This window comes from Dicentrarchus labrax, unplaced genomic scaffold, assembly GCF_905237075.1.
Source record: "Dicentrarchus labrax unplaced genomic scaffold, dlabrax2021, whole genome shotgun sequence".
In the NCBI taxonomy this organism is placed as follows: Eukaryota; Metazoa; Chordata; class Actinopteri; family Moronidae; genus Dicentrarchus; species Dicentrarchus labrax.
The window spans coordinates 24,831,401-24,851,614 of record NW_026136711.1 but is presented as its reverse complement, the minus strand read 5'-3'; the positions used below and the strand labels follow the sequence as shown (position 1 = coordinate 24,851,614).

The 20,214-nt window shown below is 39.7% G+C and overlaps 2 protein-coding genes across 13 annotated transcripts in view; one reads left to right on the top strand and one right to left on the bottom strand.

Annotated features, from left to right (window-relative positions):
- Window positions 1-3,218, bottom strand: part of arhgap9 (Rho GTPase activating protein 9) — a 42,500-nt gene extending 39,282 nt beyond the window's left edge. For 5 of the 11 annotated variants that reach the window (XM_051414293.1, XM_051414298.1, XM_051414295.1 and 2 more), the window contains exon 1: window positions 2,956-3,216. The gene's annotated coding sequence lies outside the window, so the exon portion shown is untranslated. Of the gene's footprint in view, window positions 1-2,955 lie in introns of all 11 variants that reach the window. The other 6 variants (XM_051414302.1, XM_051414303.1, XM_051414299.1 and 3 more) reach the window with 2 other exon arrangements.
- A 336-nt stretch (window positions 3,219-3,554) lies between these two features.
- Window positions 3,555-20,213, top strand: mars1 (methionyl-tRNA synthetase 1). 2 transcript variants are annotated; one of them, XM_051414291.1, is made up of 22 exons: window positions 3,555-3,841; window positions 5,852-5,942; window positions 6,367-6,445; window positions 6,623-6,754; window positions 7,478-7,553; window positions 7,801-7,988; window positions 9,013-9,122; window positions 9,534-9,650; window positions 9,918-10,121; window positions 11,494-11,695; window positions 12,389-12,463; window positions 12,745-12,915; window positions 13,452-13,547; window positions 14,338-14,455; window positions 14,645-14,858; window positions 16,371-16,502; window positions 16,821-16,925; window positions 17,153-17,348; window positions 18,061-18,132; window positions 18,429-18,455; window positions 18,758-18,883; window positions 19,477-20,213. In XM_051414291.1, the coding sequence occupies exons 1-22, from the start codon at window positions 3,739-3,741 to the stop codon at window positions 19,624-19,626; spliced, it is 2,784 nt and encodes a 927-aa protein (XP_051270251.1). In that variant the 5' UTR covers window positions 3,555-3,738; the 3' UTR covers window positions 19,627-20,213. The 2 variants fall into 2 exon arrangements, with proteins under 2 accessions (XP_051270251.1, XP_051270252.1); XM_051414292.1 differs by lacking the exon at window positions 18,429-18,455 and having other exon boundaries at window positions 3,556-3,841.
- Window position 20,214: the final 1 nt, after the last annotated feature.

Below are 20,214 nucleotides of genomic sequence, written 5' to 3'. Positions count from 1 at the left end.
CACAGGGTTAAAGGGGTTATTTGTTCAATAAAGAAATATTACACAAATAACAAGGGGTTAGGATGTGTCAGACATTAGAGGAGTGTTTACCCATGCAGCCTTCAGGTGTGTTTGGTGCAACTGTCTAAGAACAACTTTCCATTTTATTAACAGGAAATGTTTAGGCAGACTGGGGCTGATTAGTTTCATTATTAGACTACATGCTTAGTCTCTAAAATGTCAAAAACAGGGAAAGAATGTCCATCAAGAGAGCCAAAAGTGGTGTCTTCAAATGTCTCCAAAACCCAAAGATATCCAGTATACATATATGATAAAGAAAAGAGACAAATAGTCCCATCTGAGGAGCTAAAAACAGAGAATGTGCAGCATTTTTCCCTACTTCTATGATTGGAAATTATCAAAATCGATTATCGAAATAGTCACTAGTGGTTCTTTCGATCAATTAATTATGTAATTGCATAATCCTTTCATCTCTTTGTTTCATTTTGTCACAGTGTATGAAACAGCACGTCCACATATCAAATATGAGTGTTGTTTCATCGAGTTCTGTTGTTCGTAGTGCTGTACTTACAGTATGCATAATACAAGCTAGTGAAAGCACAAATCATTGCATAGATACTGAGAGTAAATGCAGGATTAAACTGGATTAAAACAGAGCACAGATGTGAATGTAGGTGGAGCTACAGTAATGTACAGTAGTTGTGCTTTCATATAACAATGCAGTATAGTATAGAGTATGTATAACTGCATCTGACTGCATTCATATTGCTTAACTATCCATTCATAATAACACATTGGTCCATCAACACAGAAATTCATAGTTGTTAGACATTACTGTACAAGATTCTGCTTCATTGATGCCATAGTTTAGCATCAAAATTTTGGGATCCTCAGGATGTACATTCAGTTTAATTTACTGTGAGGGTTATAAATAGAGTGGACAAACTATAAATATACAACTCAGTGTAACCCAGTACAATTAAACAGCACTATAAAATGCAGCCTCCGAAATGACCAGAAAGTTTTAAATCATCACGATTTTAAAATAGCTTCAACAAAAATGGATTATTATAAACTTAATGAAAGTAGGATTTATATTGCAGAGCCTATTAAACTGCAAAAAAACTTACATACTGATATTTTTGATGTAGTGATGTTTTAAATATACCATCATTTTTATATAATCTGTTTGAGGCTCCCACTTGCTCTTGAAGGTATGTCACAGGACATTTTGGGGTCACAGGGTAGAAGGTTAAGACACCCCAGAAAGCAGAAAGACCAGATTTAATTTACAGAAGGTTTAGAATTATGATAAGTCAATCACAACTACACGACCTTCAACAAACCAATGTGATCTGATGAGACAAACCAGTACCACAAACACAAATGTCAGCTGTAGGACTGTTGTGAAGGGCCTGGACTGCATGCAGAGACACAGTTGTGTTGTGGCTGTCACCTTGTACATACAGTACAAAGCAGATGAGGTTTTAGTGGACTTTGTGTTTTCCTATTGTATAATTTTGCTTCACAGTTGATAGAAGCCATGCAAGCAGACCAACATCTCACACTTTGAGAAAAAAACCACAGACTTGCTCAAATATCCCAAAGAAGCAAAATAATCTGTCTAGTAAAGAAAAAAACCCCATCTAAAACACTTCAGTCTCTCAATCTGTCTTTGACACAACAGTGAGGCACACTAGCAATTACACTGGACTTGTAACCCCCTTGCTAATACTGCACATGGTACAAGGCACTTTTAATCAGTCAGTGTTGCAACTGGAGAATAATCTTTTAGGCCCGTGTCGTCACAGGCTGGCGAAAAGGGGAGCAAATCTCCTGCTTTGCATGGACTTAAGAAAGATTATAAAACAGCAAAAATGCAATGCGTCAGTCACACTGTTTCCATTGCACCCTGTGGTTAACCCGTCCATATACTTTCTGTGAAGCATGTAAGGGCTAAAACATGCTCGCAGCAGCATGCAAATATTTCCACATGAAAAGAGGTTTGTCATATGTAAAGTGTTGAGATTAGCAATTCTTATCGGTGTGACATTTAGTGACCGGGAAATAGAGATGTCCAAAAATTGGGGTCATGGAGTCAGCACCTTTGTAGGGATGACATATGTAGGAATGTATGAGGTGTACAGAAATTTAAAGAAAAAAGTAAAAGAAAGTGTGCGTGCATGTGTGTGTGGGCGCCTGTGTGTGTATGGGGAGGGGCTCAACAGGAAAAGTTGGCCCTCTGTGGTTCAGCAGTTCTGCCAGTGTAAAACAACATGTGGTTTAAGACTATGATATGGAAAAATGAGTTGTTTTGGAAAAAGTAGACAGGTTATTTTAGTAAATGTATTTTAGTAACATGTATGGCCTATTTTTGGAAGCGGGACCTGCTAAATATTAGAGTTGCAGAACTGGTCTACAACTTTTTTGTGCACAAACTGTACAGTAGATGTACAGAAGTCTATTGTAATTTATCTAGTGAGTCAGTCGGCTTTAAAATAAATTAGTCCAAAATGTATTTTTCAAAATAAAGCTAAACTAACATCCATAAAGGTACAAAATGGTGATAATTAAGTAAAAAGGCCATTAAAGCCATAAAATAATCTTAGTCACACTGACTTCTGTCCTTACAATGAATGAGTATGAGTGAGAATAAGTTTGCGTGAGAAAAAAAAAGAGATGTTTAAACCTGAAGTCACACGTGGCAGGTGATACAAGAATATTACCTAACAACTTGTAAAAGTAAAATCTAGCTCATAATCCAGTGTGCGACGTTTTAGATTTAATAATACAACAGCAGATCAAAAAAAAAAGCCGATGAACAGAAACGCGTACATACATTTCAACACATATTCCTACAATGAAGAAATATCCCACAGCAGAAAAATAAGATTTCTGACTAAACAATTAAGCAACAATCACATCTTTGCATTCGTGGGACACAACATCACTCACCTCACAGCGACGTGATGACAGCTCAGTTGTGTTTTTGGGGGTGAACTGCAAAGAGAGAGAGAGAGAGAGAGAGAGGAGAGAGAGAGAGAGATAGCAAGGAGTTGCGTCTAATCTCGTGGAAAAGAATAAAAAAATATTGATGACTTCACATAATTCAGATAACGGAAGCACACAGAAGAACTCCGCCGTGCACTTTTGCAAATTACAGTCATACGTGATCACTAAGTTGCAACCCGTGAAGATACAGCCTCCTGCCGCTTTAAGTGGATGTTAAAAAAAAAAAAAAAAAAAAAAAACCTTTCGCAGTGTGGTTTTGCTGGTTTAAGATTGGCTACCACCGCCCGATTTACTTTTCCACAGAGCCAATGAGATCACTGAACAACCGGCGCTGTGGTGCGCGGCTGTACTCACAGGACGTCCCCTGGTGCCTGGTGTACACAGCGAGAGACGTATCCCGCCCGGCGGTGCTACGGTGGAAACAAAAACAAGCAAACCCTTGTGGACGTCGAACGTTACGCTGTGGGAGATAGTTCCCGGGAGATGTAGTCCATTCGACGGACGGCTACCGTTACTGTGAACGACGCAGACGCCGCGTCAAAACTACACGTCCGCCATTTGTAAAAGGGATACCGCTTGCATCAGCGTGTGGACGGCACTCACTGGCAAAGTTTATATCAGCAGCTGGGTTTCTTCTCTTGTTTTAAAGTAAAAAAAACAACAACAACAACATATATAAATATACATTTACCGTTAAAGCCAGTCGGAGTAGCTACCAACGGCCAGATGAAGCTCTTCGTAAGTGAAGGCAACCCGCATTGCCTGAAGGTGTTAGCTGCGTTAGGAGTGACTGGGGTTCAGTGCGACGTTCAGTATGTCAACCACGAAGGTAAGAAAAGCATGGTCAGCTTACACATTAGTCTGTGAGTCTACCTTTACCGGGGACTTTCAACAGCTGGGGCTCGTCATTTATGTACGTGTGGTTTTGTGGAGTTACAGTTTGTGGTGTAACGTTTACTGACTGACACTGACAGGCTGCTCTCACTTCAACAGGACTGACTACAGCTAGCTGGATATTACACAGCCACAACCGTCAGTCACTGATGAATGGAGAGAACAGTCCATCTGGGTCTGAGAAGCAGCTAGAAATCTCTCTTACCGCACATCACTGCTTTGTTTGTCTTGTTTCAGTACTGTTCGTTTGTGTAGCCTTTGTGTAGCAGTGTGTAGCTTCAGGTGTCAGTACAGTAAACCTCTCTAATGTCTAACATTACTACTTTAAAGCCTGTATCAGTCTGGGATTGGATTGGAAAGCTGTATTAGAGACACAATCAAATATCTTATCTTGTTATACCGTATTTTTCAAAAAGTCATTGTCAGTGTTTGGGGAAAGCTTCTGTTACTGGTGTCAGGCTGCACCTACTAAAAAAAGATAGATGAAAACTTATTTGAACAGGGCTGGCTTATTGACACACACACACAGAGAGAGAGAGAGAGAGAGAGAGAGAGAGAGAGAGAGAGAGGAGAGGAGAGGAGAGGAGGCCAACATGGCCACCATCCAGGTTTGAATTATACTAATCTCTTCTGTTACGTGTATTGACAGTGACACAAGTCTGTCTGTATTTTGATCTATATTAATTTCAGCCAAACAACTCATCCCTCCTCAGGATCAGGGGCAATTAGTGGTCAGGATAGGCTGTTTTAATACAAGTGGTCCACAATGAGCTTGACATGGTAGTATTGGTGGTTCTCAACCTTTTTGTTGTCAAGGACCCCCAATTGATCCATATCAGGCCACAGACCATTGATAGTATATACTGACAGACCCATATTTGATAAGATGTAGTCTCAGGGAACCCTGTCTGATAAGATTTAGTTATACCATAACTGTCTACACTATAGATTGGCAGATTAACAGTGACAAGTGTGAAACCTGTGATTAAATTAGTCATATAGATTCTCTCATTGGGCTAAATTGACAGTGAAATGATAGTGAAATTAAAACATCCCCCCCCCGTAACCCCTTCAAATACCCCTGGGTTGCAAAGGAATCAGATTCTAATTAAACGGTAATATAGCCCAGCTTCGGGCGTATGGTCTGGTTGTTTCAGACATGTGAGAGCGGCCTCACTCCTAGTCCCAGATGTGTGCTAGTCCTGCTAGGGATTTGGACCACAGAGATGGATAATCAGGGCCACCTGTGATGCAGCCACAGTGTATGAATGAAGTGGACTGAATATAAACAGCATTAGTCGTGTTGAAGTATACTGTATCATATGTAGTATGTAATGGTTTTGTTATCTATCAATTGATTCATTACAAAGTCTAAAATATTGAACATTTATTAAAGTTACAATAATAATCATTGTTAATGTTACTCCTGCTGGATTGAATCTTATCAAATTATATTGTCCAAGTCAAGACATCAGTAATAATGTGTTACCAGAATCCCCTCATCTGCTCTGAGTTCTGATAAATTACAGATTAAGAAGATCAGATCCTTGACCTTCCATGTGACCTTTACGTTCTTCATAAACCATTCTAGTAACTTAACTGATAAGTATTGAGGCTGAGAATTTGATCACAGGATTATCCTTGATGCATTTGATGATTCTTGTGTTATTAGTTCTCCATATACTCATATATTTAACTCTCATATAATCTCTGCCCAGGACGTGTTGAAATGAATTTGATCCAACAGATTTCTTCTCTCTCTCTCTCTCTCTCTCTCTCTCTCTCTCTCTCTCTCTCTCTCTCTCTCTCTCTCTAAAGATTAGAAGGAGGTTTTATAGTCTGAAACATGTTCAACCAGCTGAAGAATCTAGTCCTACCACTCATAGAAACAAACTCATCTGCATAACAATATTGTCTGCTAACAAACATTTTTGATTTTAACCAGAGAGAGTGGTGCCCTTCCTTAGCCGTCCAACCTTGCCAGCCCTGCTCCTGCCTAGTGGACTGCACCTTTTCAGCTCCAATGCCATCTGCCGGTCAGTACATCATAGTCCTGCTTGGTCGTTTATGAATGCCAATGCCAGGTTGGCATGGATGTGGAGGCTATTAATCACTGCCTCTAAGTAACTTGTCAGATATTCAAAATCCTAAAGAGCCCTTTGAGCAACAGAAATGTATTTTCACATATCTCAGTATGTAGTCATGCCAATAGCTTTGGCTGTAACTTCAGGTTTTCTTAATTGTATTGGGATGGCAGCAGACATTTCTCAGATAGATATCTTACAAAATAAAACAGGTGAGTAAAATGTTAATGCTTTTGTTTGACAATGATTACATTACAGTACAATTTTGAGGCTAATTTTTTTTTAGGTATGTTTGTTTGGCACATCAGAGGAAATTTCTTTTGAAAGCAAGTGAGCTATTTGACTTCCTTCTGTTTCTCACCTTTTGACATATTAGATACCTATTTGAAGTAAGTGGAAAAGACTCCAGTGAACGTTGCAATCAGTGGCTTGAATGGGAAGCCACAGATCTTCAGGTAAGCACAATATAAAAACACATTTTGCTGGTCATGTATTGTACAAAACACTAAACCTGAACAAATCTATGTGCATGCCCTGTAGCAACAGGAAGGAAATGAACTGTTTAACCTCTGTCATGCTCAAATGTCATTCAGTTAATTCTAATTCATTTCTGTTTTGTCTTATTTGTGCAGCCTGCACTGCTACAGGCCCTTCACATGGCAGTGCTACAGGGAAAGGGATCAGAGGTGTCCAAGGTCCTCCAGGGGCCCCTAAACTACTTGGACCAAAGCTTGAGCAAGGGGAACACGCCATATTTAACTGGGGTACAGTATTTGCATCTCTTCTTAGTCGCTACCGCACTTGCTTTTTTCCAATACCCATTTAGTTGCCATGTATAGTATAAACACATTTAGAAGATAAAGACAAACACACTTGATGATATATGATCAAGTCAAAAGTTCATGGTGCCTCTCTGGAAGCTCAGCTGAGCTTAACTGAGCGTCTCCGCTGTGCCAGATCAGGCTCCTCGGGCAACATTTCTTGTTTTTTTTCTTTTTCAGCTGCTGATGTTGAGCTAGTGATGCATTTTTAAGTTAAAACAATTTATCTGGGGATGAGGTCCCTTATGTTGCAGATGTGCCTGAGTGTGGGTGGGTGGATTTTGGGGGGGGATGTCTGTCTCTGTGCTATTTGCAGCCCCCGTGGCAACAAGTCATCTGAGTCTGTCATATATTTCATGTGTACAGAAATGTGTTTTGTTAAGTCTCTTGGTGATTGACATGACTGGGAGGAACACTGTGTCTAGCTTAACAGAGATTGTGGTTTTCACACACAGTGATACATATAGTCCAGGTTTTAAATAGTCTTTCTTATGGTTGTTCTGTATGCAGAAATTGCACTGGGGGTCCGGTCTGCATTGTTTAGCGTTTTCAAAACGATAAGCATTTAACCTTTAGGTTAGTTGACAGTAAAGGACACATAGCAAGATATATTGCGTGTTAATTGCTTTAAAAAAATAATGTTCATTAAACTGTGCTGTGTTTCAGGAAGCTGTTTCAGTTGCTGATGTTGTTTTGTGGGCTGCGCTGTACCCCATTTTATCTGACTCTTCACTAGCATTGGGTAAATACTAATAAACTTTGAAATTATTTGTTATTTATTATTGGCTATACATACATTTTCTATTCATGAACACATTTTTTTTAATAGTGTAACTTCTCTATTTTCATTTAATAATTCCATTTTCTTTTTCCTTTACTTACCTTTCACGTTTTATTTTAAAATATTTATTTACAATACTCTCTCTCTCTCTCTCCCCCTCTCTCTGCCTCCCTCCCTCTTTTCCAATCGCCTTTGCTTTCCATTTCAGGTGAATGCAAGTCTGTAAAGACTTGGTTTGACCGTGGGGCTGCTGTTATGTGCAGTTTCCAGGCTGCTGCTCAGAAAGTGCTGCAGGGAAAAGGCCTGCAGGGCATGAAGAGCTACATGCAGAGGCAGCCTGCCCCTCAGAGCAGCCAGTGCAGAGACACACAATCATGCAACAGCAACCCTGCTGAGGTATCAGCCAGATCATCAGGATAACTATTAGACTTAAAGCTTTCTTACTGAACAAAAAGCATTCAGAGGTGCTTCAGTGCCTAACTACACTTGTGCTTATGCCTCAGGAAACATATACATGTAAGGTTTCCAAGAAAATGTATAGTCTTTTTATTTTTATAATGCAAATAACACCTGTTGTGTTACATGTATTGTCACAGGTTTCCTTTCCCACATTTTCTATATTCACCGTAACTTTTTCACTTGGGAAGAAAGTTAAAGCACTCAAAGGGTTGCAAGGCTCAAATTTCACCTCACTTAGACTAAGCAGGGCTCTCTTGTAAAGCAGATGCGGTCTCCGTGTGAGAGTTAACTTGGCTCTATGAAATCTAAATTAACACCCGTGTTAGGATATACTGTAGAACATGCAGCGTGTAGAGGTTACATCACTATTTTCTTTATCCTCTATTTCTTTCTTTCTTGTGTGAGGATTTCAGCAGGTGCCAGTCAAATATAGAAGCACCAGTTACGACACCCTGTAAAAGGAAGTTGCACAGTGTGTGTATCTCAGATTGCTAAATACTTTAGCTTCGGGGTTAGAGGTCAAAAGGACGGGGGAAAAGGGTTGAAGACTGAACACTGAACAGTTGAGTGTATTTCTTCGTCTTTTTGATCCAGAAGTTTAGAGAGAGGATGGTCCTTGATAAGGACTCCCTTTGCTAGAAAGGGATCACGTTAAAAAAAATATCACTTACTGTATACAGTGTGATTCTTTTGACAAGTCATTATAGCTTTGAGAACTCTCTTCAGGCTCTCTTGCTTGCTAACATCATGTTGAAATTGAGGTAATTGTGATGTTAAGTTCAGTACTCCAAAGGCAGTTCATTATGAATAGTAGTTTTGTCATTTCACTACCATTTCAAATTTTTTCCCCAGTAATGCTATTTAATTAATTAAATGTAATATAACAACAGGATTAAAATACAAATATGTGCTTGGGGAGATCACCAGCCTAATAATTCTCTATATCTCAATGTTTGTTCAGGGCGAGGAAGGTGAACGTGTGGTTTCAGAAGAGGAGATGGAGGCAGCTGCTGTCACCTTTAGTAAAGGTTTGAATGCCTGCCCATTGGCTACAAACAGACAACACCCCATGTAAGTGATTAAAAGTGCGGTATCCCATTCTAGACATTGAGAACTTACTCAGAGTTGCATGCAGTTCTCAGGCACTGTTTCAGGCATAAAGCGGTTTTAAATTCATATAATATTTAATTCATTGCATTGTACACATTTCCTCCTGGACATCTCGTCAGGCTCACAGATCTGCTATTGTTTTAAGGCCTTAAACTTAGTGGCTAGCAGTGACTCTGTATATTAAAGTTTAACATGTTATATGATGTTGTTGGGATCACATCACCTAAGATCATCTTTCTGTGGGACAATCCCACTAACTTACCCAGCAACCGTCATGTGCAGTAAAGCAACCTAATTTTCTAAACTCCAACAGCAGAGAGGAGATAGGAGTTATGAGGGATTCAGATTTGAACCCAGATCTGTTTTTTCCAGTTTGCCACAGGAGGGCAAGCGAAACTTGCTTGTGACCAGCGCCTTGCCTTATGTCAACAACGTCCCCCACCTGGGCAACATCATTGGCTGTGTCCTCAGCGCTGATGTCTTTAGCAGGTAGGAATTCGGTCTTGTAATTAATTTTTCTGTCTACATAGGTGCCAACAAATTGCTGATGATCATCTATGTGCATAGATAATGTACAATACAGGCATATCACGATATCCTGCTTTTCCTTCTTGTCATTCACTCAGTAACTCCCCAACATCATCTTTCTTTCTTCAGTTATTTTTTCTTCTCTACATATGTCTCTCTCCCTTGCCATCCCTCCCTCTGAGTGTCTCATGTCTTACTGTGCTGACTCCGTGCGTCTCCTCCTCTAAGGTACGGCCGTCTGCGAGGATGGAACATGCTGTTTGTGTGTGGCACAGATGAGTATGGCACAGCTACAGAGAACAAGGCCAGAGAGGAGGGTCTGACGCCGCAGCAGATCTGCGACAAGTACCATGCCATTCACTCCAGCATCTACAAGTGGTTCCAGATTGACTTTGACTTTTTTGGCAGAACCACCACCGAGAAGCAGACGGAGTAAGTGGAAGCAGGGAAGATTGTTGTGGCTATGGTTAGATGTGGTTCTGATGCTTCTTGGCTTTGGTATGAAAGGGCATGTTTCCATACGATTACTACACAATTACGTAACATAGGATTACTATAATCTTGCAGTAGATACTGGTGTGGATGTCTAGCCCTCTCAAGCATACATTCGACTTAATCTCAGAGATTACTGATCACGATTGTAGAATTTAAGTTATTGCTTACATTTCCAGGGTTTACCAAATGAAAAAAGTATCCCACCATTATTGTTTAATTCTTGAGCAGCAATGTGTCTGGAACTACTGTTATCACATGTGACACCTGTCACTTATGAATTAGTCAAACACTGGCACAGCACACAACTAAAATGAGCGTTATGTGTAAAAGTAGATTTAGACAGTCAGGTGAGGTTTCACTTCATTGTAATATAGTAATGTATTTACTCAAGAAACAGTATCACTTCTCACAACTTTTTAAAAAGTCAGCTGAAAGGAAAGGTATTGGCGTCAGTCTAGGAAAAAAAAATTGGATGTTCTCTTCTAGTAGAGTTATCAATTTTATAATATTGAGGAGATCAAAGTGTGGGGATGAAATAAATTGCTTTAGAGTCATTGATTGTTGCTCTGAGGAATTACTGAAACAAAGAAAAACAATGGAGTGGGAGGGATTTCTTGTCAGTGTGTGCTTGGATCAGGTGTCGGCTAATTTCTTGTTTGTATAAGTGGTTAGGTTTTTGGTGTGTTTTACCTACTTACATGTGGAAATGGATACGAAAAGAGATGCACTTTTCTTCAGTAAAGAAGAGACTTAAATTCTTGAGCTTGTACATAGAAAAGGATTACGAAGATAAAAACTCTTGTTTTGCAGCCCTTGCTTTGAGAGTGAACAGCATTAAAGGCATCAAACACCATGCACCAGAACTGTGTGCTTTGAAAAATGAAAACGGCCCACAGATTAAAGACTTTTGATTTGCTTCATGAAAAGTGTTTTGGATGTCAGGTCATACATTTTAGATTTAAAATTCACCACCAAAGGTTAGTCAGCTTTGTTTGGAATTGTTTTACTTCATGTTTTTCTTAACAAATCAATGACCCAAATTTTCTTTCTTCTTTTTCTAGTATATTGCTCAATTTTCTAGATTGCTATATTGATCCATAAAGTTTACATCATTTTCTAGCTAACAGGGAAGAACAGTATAAATCTTATTTGGAAAACAAAAATGAGGTCAGGGTGTAATGACTCATTACTTCCCACATAACACAGTCGTCATCATCAGTGTGTTCACACAAAATATTTTCTCCTTGCATCCCAGGGACAACCCCCAAAATATTGTTAATCCATCTTTGTCCTCTTATTATCCCTTCAGGATAGCCCAGAATATTTTCTGGCGACTCCACAAGCACGATTTCCTGGTGGAAGACACAGTGGAGCAACTGCGTTGTGAAAGCTGCCAGCGCTTCCTTGCCGACCGCTTCGTAGAAGGCACCTGTCCCCACTGCAGCTACCCAGAAGCTCGTGGTGACCAGTGTGACAAGTGTGGGCGGCTCATCAATGCTGTGGAACTCAGGGTGAGTTGGGAGGAGCATGTTGATGATAAAAGGCAAGAGTAGGATGATCATGAGGAATCTATGCTGATTATTGACATTAATTGACTATTAGAAAGAGAATGATAGCCGGGCCAATTGCTATACCATTTTTATTCTTCTATGTTAATCTATATTGAAGGCAAAAACATGTTCCGATACTAATTGGCTTTCCATTTTCTACTTTGCCTTACTTTGCAGTTTTTACATCCACGTCAGTTAGTGACTTCTTGCATATCCCAGAATGAGTTTCAAGAGTCTCTGGAGAACAAGGGTGACATATAGGAATAGAAGTATATAGATAGCTGGACAACTATTTGTTTTTAGGGTGAGGCCTATGATGCCAACTGCACCACGTATTTGAAACTAATCATTAACTGAAGCAGCAGTACATACATGATCTTTTTGGGCTGCTGTGCCTCTTACACTATACCGGTATATATTTCCTCTTTTTGCAGAACCGTGAATCTAGAAATACAGACTTCCTCTTTTAGTAAGAGAGGCTGACACTACAACCTTTAATTTACTGTTATGGTAGTATTGTTGCTGCACTGGAACTTTGAAAAATTGTTTCTGCATTCATAAATGAAAAAAATATCCTATAAATTGCAATTTCAGGTAAAAATCATGTTACATTTAGCCTAACCAGTGATCATTTTTGATGGCTGTCCCCTCCAGGAACCACAGTGTAAAGTCTGCAGGCAGACTCCAGTCATCCGCTCCTCCAAACATCTTTTCCTGGACCTGCCAAAGGTATGTTTTCTCACTGCATTGTAATACCCTGGGTTGTCCATCCTATAGTTTAGACTGTGTTTTTTTTTTTTTTTTTACTAAGGGGATCGAGACAGAGTTGGCCAATTAAGAAAGTACAAGTATGAAGTACAATTCAGAGTCAGATAGCTTGTGGAAGGCAGTTATCCTTGTGGTAATTAGTTTTATATGAAGAGTTTTACTCTTTCTAGAGCAGAAGTTTAGAGTTAAGACATTCAGTTGTTTTCATCAGTCTTTTCATTCTCCTTCTTTCTGTCATGCAGCTTGAGGCTCAGTTGGAGCAGTGGCTGGACAAGTCAACCAGCACAGGAGACTGGACAGCAAATGCCAAACAGATCACTCGCTCCTGGCTGAGAGATGGACTCAAACCTCGCTGCATCACCAGGGACCTGAAGTGGGGAACACCAGTACCTCATCCTGACTTTAAAGAGAAGGTCTGCTATTGTCAGCTAAAAATTTCACATAAAAAAATCTTGCTATTTGATATTATAGTTTATTATACAGTAGAAACGATTCACACACCACTAGTTTTTTTCCCCTTCTATTGAAACATAACGAAGCTCTACTGTTGAGCTAAATTACCTTGCTGTGAAGATAATGAATACAAACACTTAATATCTAAGGTCAGGTTTCTAATTAAACATTGAAAATGACTGTGCACTTCATTAACTGTTTACAAATGCTGCCGTGACTGATGATACTGCAGTGCTCTTTAATAGCACACTGGTTCTTCACTGGGAGGTGTGGCATGTCTAAACATGTTGCAATGCTGACCACTTCTTTTAGAACACACCTCAAACTTTTTCCGAAAAATAATGCACAAGGAAACTGACAATGACCTGGATACAAATATTGATTACAATCGCAGATGTGACTTCAGACAAATCACATGATCCAAAATTCATTTCTGTAACACAAAGCAATTGCAAAAATGTATTTAATTCATTTATGATTCTTGCTACCTCTGCAGGTGTTCTACGTGTGGTTTGATGCCCCCATTGGTTATTTGTCCATTACCGCCAACTACACTGACAAATGGGAAAAGTGGTGGAAGAATCCTCATCAGGTAATCCACCCCGACACACACACGTCAATTTATGAGCCGAGCAGGGAACTGGTGCACAAGCTTGGCACAGATTTAGTCCTCTTTACAACACAGAATGGGTCTGATTGCTTTTTTCATTGCCCCATCTGGTCTTTTGCACTCTCCATTTGAACAGTGTAATTCCTAGCTCCATATAACCCTAATGTGAAACAGATGAAGACATAACCTCTTTGATGATGATTAAAATGCACATTCCGTTTTGTACCCACAGCTACAATGTGCACACAGGATAATGTATAGAAGGAAATACAGCTCCACTTCTTGAAACATCCACTCTGAGATAAATGTTGGAATGATCAGTCTACCAAAGGCTTTCTTGATTTTTGTCATCAGCTTTACTTAGAAATAGGGAACTATTTGACATTCTGTGTGCGCCTACAGTATGCGATGATATTTTAAGCTTTCGTGCCACTCAGCTTTTCACACATACAGTAGCAAGCGTTGAGCTGGAAACTTAGCTAGCTTGTTCATTTATATGTGGACTTTATTTAACTGAGAGTTCTTTAAAAAGAAGTCTCATAGATAAAAAAAAAATCTAAGATATCTTCTTCATACTCACTGACTCATTCATCTCATCTCTATCTAAAAACCCCAGGACTGAGCTCCTGTTATGTGTGTGATGGCCTGTATTTGCACAGAGGGAGAGATGGGGGGTTGGGGAGAGCTGATAAGTCCTCTTTGAACTGGATGATCTCATGATGATCTAATATGATGTCATCCTAACAGTGCAGTGTTGTGTCTTTGCCACCAGGTGGAGTTGTACAACTTCATGGCCAAAGACAATGTGCCATTCCACAGTGTGGTGTTTCCCTGCTCCCTACTGGGAGCTCAGGACAACTACACTTTGGTCAACCACCTCGTTGCCACGGGTAAGACTGAATGATTTCACCCGTTGATTAGTTATTTATATATTAGACTAATTCACCACACGACAGAACTTAAAATGTTTGTTTTTTTAAACTGTAATGACACATTAACTCTGGCAGTTATGCAACACGATCATGAATGTTAATTAAGGTTCAGCTTTGAGAGTAACTTATGCTGTAACTTCCCAATAGAATATCTGAATTACGAGGACACTAAGTTCTCCAAGAGCCGAGGCGTGGGTGTGTTTGGAGACATGGCCAAGGACACAGGCATCCCGTCTGACGTGTGGCGATTCTACCTCCTGTATGTGCGTCCAGAGGGACAGGATTCAGCCTTCTCCTGGGCTGACATGGCTACAAAGAACAACTCTGAGCTGCTCAACAACTTGGGCAACTTTATCAACAGGTTTGTAATAGTCACATGTTATAAAATGAATTCCTGCTCTCTACATGTGGTCAGCAAATAGTAAAATTTACTGAGAAATGTCAGAATTCAAACTTCGCCAGTGACCCTAACAAGGTAACCTGCACCTATCTCGTCATGATATTTGTTCCCTGCCATCTGACTTTGTGACAGTGTCTGTTACTGTTTGTTTTTCTATTTGAATTGTTTTGATCAGTCACCAGTGAAATAAAAAAAATGGGGCAATCCACCTCAAGTTGCTCACATTTTGCTAATAAGTTTCACTCAAAAAGCAAATGTGCAACAAAACTGTCATCCAGTCCATTTAACAACTAAGTTTTCAGATTGTTGTACTCATTGAAAAAAAGTCTGTTAGAGCAGTAACTATTATAAGAGGCTCACCCTAGTTTTCTAAATTTGTTTGGGATGGTGTAATTTAGCCCCAATTACATTGCCTCAAATGATTTTTAAAAGATCAGGGTTAAATCCCACATCAAAGATTTTTCTCAGTAGCTTTTTTTCAAAGTACCTTGATCTTCAAAATTGGTCTCGGGCAGCAACGTTGATGCTTAATTGGTTCAAAAATATCTTGTAGATTGCATTCAGCCTAAGGTGTTGGAGGTAGAAAATATTCTGCTTCAGAAAAGAAATTCTGTCCTTGCCTGGATCCAGTTACTGAATCACTACATCATTAGCGACAGGGTGTCCATCTTATGCCACTTTTTAATTCATCAGCGGTTCTGGGGTGTGGTGTTCCAGCTAATTGCTGTTCAGCTGAAACATTGACTGTTGAGAATTCACAAATAATCAGCTTGACAAACCAAAATGGATAAATCCCTACTTTATATTTACCAGCAGCAAATAATACTTTATTGATTAGGATGATTCAATAATTTTTTTTATAGTAAGAAAATTGCTCTTTATTTTCCCAGGATGAATAAAAACCTCAGGGCTTGGCAGTTACACTATTCAAAAGACTAAAACAAATTAAGAATACAGGTCACACAAAGTTCATGCTCACACATCAGGATCACAGTTCACTGTAAATTTGACAGTCATGTCAAAGCATTTTGGTTTGTCAGACCTTCCTCAGGGGCTAAGAAATGTGTAAAATATAGAACGGTCTGTTGCATCAGACATGACAAAAAACCTTCTCACTATGAACATCCCCTGATGTACACATAAAACTAATTTAAAAAATGACTGACTCCAGCAACAATATCGAGGCAATGAAGGAGCTGTGAAGATGCTAAATGCAGCACACTGTTAGTTTACACCAGCAGAGCACTGTATTACATCTGGCAACAAAATCTATAATTTATAAACAATTAGCAAGTCAAGTAACATGCCCTTCTCTCATTTTGTTTTTTCTCTCTCTCTCTCTCCCTCTCTCTTTCTCTCTCTCCCTCCCTGGTTTCTTTTGCCGAGTTTTTCTTTCCATTCCCACATTTTTCCCTGACCCTCTTTTTTTTTTTCATCTGTCTTGTTAAACCCCCCTCTCCCTATCTTCTCCAGAGCTGGCATGTTTGTCACTAAGTTCTTTGAGGGCTGTGTGCCTGCGATCGAGCTACAACAGGAAGATAAGAAGCTCCTGGCTCTGGTGGGCTGGGAGCTGCAGCAGTACATCCAGCTCATGGACAAAGTCAAGTAAGATTATTGGATCACATACCCATCAATAGGTTGATGTTTTTAGACAGAGAATTATCAATTTAATTGAAATGACTGTTTAGAAGTACACTTCTGCTTATCTTTAATTAGTTTAGTTTTAAGTAAGTTTAATTTGAAAATATGGAAATTGTCAATTTAGTTTTACATTACTACTATTTGATTGGTAGATTTGTCATCTTGAGAAGTATCTCGACACATCTTAAGAAGATGTAAAATGGTTAGTGGTCGCACAACTTGCTTCAATTTAGATCAACTTTGTTCTGTAATCCTCAATCTTTCTCTCAAATGTTCCACCAGAATCCGTGATGCTCTAAAACACATCCTCAACATCTCTCGCCATGGCAACCAGTACATTCAGGTCAATGAACCCTGGAAGAAGATCAAGGGAGGAGACACAGAGAGGTGAGTGGTCTTGACCAGTTTAACACAGGCTTTACCTGTGTAGTTTCAAATTCTCATTTTATATTAGAAACAGAGACTATAAAAGTGCGAAAGATTGAATTCATAAAATAAAGTCATAGAAGAAAGAAAAAATATTATGTACAGCCAACTAGAGGTGCAGTAATAAAGATGTAATTTAAGCATTTAATTAATGATCTGTCTGACTGATCTCTGGTCCTCCCCTTCAGGCAGCGTGCGGGCACAGTGACCGGTCTGTCTGTGAATATCGCCTGCTTGCTGTCAGTGATGCTGTTTCCATACATGCCAACGGTCAGCCAAACCATCAGGGATCAACTTAACGCTCCTCAGTCTTGCATCAATGCCATGTTGCAAGGCACTGGCACCTTCGTGTGTGCCCTGAGTGCCGGCCACCGCGTGGGCACTGTGAGTAAGACCTGAAATAGTACACACACACACACACACACACACACACAAACAGTTCGTACATGTTAAGACACAAAAACCTGTGGAACCTCCTGTAGGTTGATGCTGGGTGATACAATGAGGATGCAACAGTCTGACAATATTTCAGTACTCTGGGGGACATTGTAGTCGTGTGAACACGCACATACACACATGCTTAAGAATAATAGCCTAGACGGTGTTTTGAGGCCTCAGCCTTTCGAACAGCAAGTTTCTCTCAGGCCACTTGTCCCTGCAGGCCTAATTGTGGTGACCTGTGTCTGCAGCAGCCTGCCAACAATGCATCCGATCTCTAAAGCTATCATGATTCGTGACTGAGGTCTCAAGGCGAGGAGCAGCAGATGACACAATTCTAACATCTTACTAATGCGCCATACACGAAACTCATGTGCATACAACTTCTATGACGAATTACACCTTTTGTCATAAGTGTAATGCTGCATTGAAGAGTGGTGATCCTAATTGAATCCCTGCAAATTTCTCATACATAGTTATCTACTTACTTACTTGCATAATCCTCTTTGTTCAAAGACAAGCACAGAGCCTTAAGGTTAAATTTTCCAGCTACGCTGGCCTTGGGCTGGATCCACAATCGCAAACTTTTTAAATATTCGTGCATATATTTTTTGAATTTCTACCTTTTGTTCCTTCTGTCAACCTGTTTTCTTCCCAGGTCAGTCCGTTGTTCCAGAAACTGGAGGTGGACCAGATTGAGGCTTTGAAGAAGAAATTTGGTGGACAGCAGGTATTTGATGTTTATGATGCCTAATGGTCTGTGCATGAGTTCAGTCAGGTCTTGTAGTAATATAGGTTGACTATTTATGAATAATGAAATAAGAAAGAATTGACAGTGCTCAGTTGTTCACGGGCCTCTGTCAGACTGTCGTCGTGAATTAGAATTTGTATTTAAGATTTTTCTGTTTTTTGAGACATAATGCAGAGCAAACACACCATGAATGTTATACAAGTTATGTATTAAGCATCCATTATATAGATTAAATAATCCCTCTCTAAACCCTCTCCTCAACCGCCTGCCTCTAGCCTGAAGATGAACCACCTAAAAAAAAGGTATCGAGCCAGCGGTATTTGTGTGTGAAGAGTCACACTGGTGCTGCTGTGTCAATTTTGATTACTGCATGCCTTCACTAACACTACCACCTTATCTTACGTCCTCAGATTTTTAATTGTTACTCATCCCCGTGTGTCCAGTGTGATTCACTGTCCATTCACACGTCATGACTCATTATTATCCCGTTAACATTTTGAGTGACGAGTGTTAATGTCTGAAATGAAGTAAGTCAGCTCTCGAAATAATAACCATCAAAGCGCCTCAAATTCAAACATCTATATCTATTTGTTTTCTCCCTCAGAAGACAGCTCAGACAGCTGCCAGCACTCAGCCTGCTGCTGTGCCAGCTCCTCTTGCTGAGGTGGCGATGGTGAACGGAGTGGACCCAGAAAAAGCCAAGCAGCTCACACTGGCTGTGACTGAGCAGGTGAGATCGCTGGCTAGCGGCAAGGCACTGTTGAGCTATCAAATATGAAACTAATTCTTACATTTGTAGACATTTTGGGATCTGTAATCTGTTATTGGAATAGATAGATTGGAATAGTTTTCAGAAAGATCATTTTAATTGCATTGTTTTGTCTTTTAGATTTTCTTATAACAGGAATAACGAAACGAATGTCTTCTTCCGTAAGGAGTGAAAACGAACTCTCCAAAAATCTATTCACGCAAGCAAAAAAACTACAAGCCGCTGAAATAAATAACAGCTCATTTTAAAAGCTAGATGTATTGAGTATCTGTATTTGGAAAATGAATTCATCAAAATTGTTTTATCTGTAAATTTGATTTTTTTATTTTGCGCTATTACTATAAATGCGCCGGTTACATTTCTTTATTGTCAGTGTTTCCAAACTCAGACCGACGCGTATGATTACAAACTCACAAACTGCCGCCTTAGTTAATTGCACAAAGTTTGATAAGAAAGCTGAAAACCTTTATTTGTCCATATAAGCTGAAGTGTTTAATTAAAGACAAATGTACATGTGGGAAATCTATTAAAACCCGCCATTTTATCTATCATAGGGAGAAAAAGTGCGAGCACTCAAGGCCCAGAAGGCAGAGAAGGCCGTGATCACAGCGGAGGTGACCAAACTGTTGGACCTTAAGAAACAGCTGGCTCTGGCTGAGGGGAAGAGCCCTGAGCCTGCACCTCAGAAGGGCAAGAAGAAGTGAGACAAAAGAAAAAGCAAAAATGATGGAGGTTAGTCAGCGGAAGAGAAGAGTAGGATGGTTTGAGGTATGATAGTGGAGAATGGGAACAAGATGTACACTAAGAGAGAGATGAGGGTATTAGCTTAAGGCAAAGCCGTGACAGGATCTAAGACAATGTGGTATTGGCACTGAGGACTAATGAAATGCTGGATAGGCCGACGGGGAAACGAAAACACACAAAGAGAGAGTCAAATGAATACAGCTACAGAAAGGAGGGATTTTTCCAAATCCCTACACCAAAAGAAACTGATTTTATACTCTCCCTGTGATAAAGTCAGCATACGATATTAGTGTTGGAAGGTGTGTTGCGCATTTTAAGATGTTTTTATATCCTCTGGAAAATTGTTTTTTGCCATTTGCTACAAATAACCTTTTTTGGATTCAGAAAATTAATTGATTAAGTTAAGCTAAAAATTTGCCTGTACTCCTCTCCTCCCCCTTTCTCAGTTACCTCTGGGTTACACTATTTTCTACAAAAAAAAAGAAAAAGAAATCATTCATACTCAGGTCATTAAAGAGGAAAACCAATAAATGTAACATGACACAAAC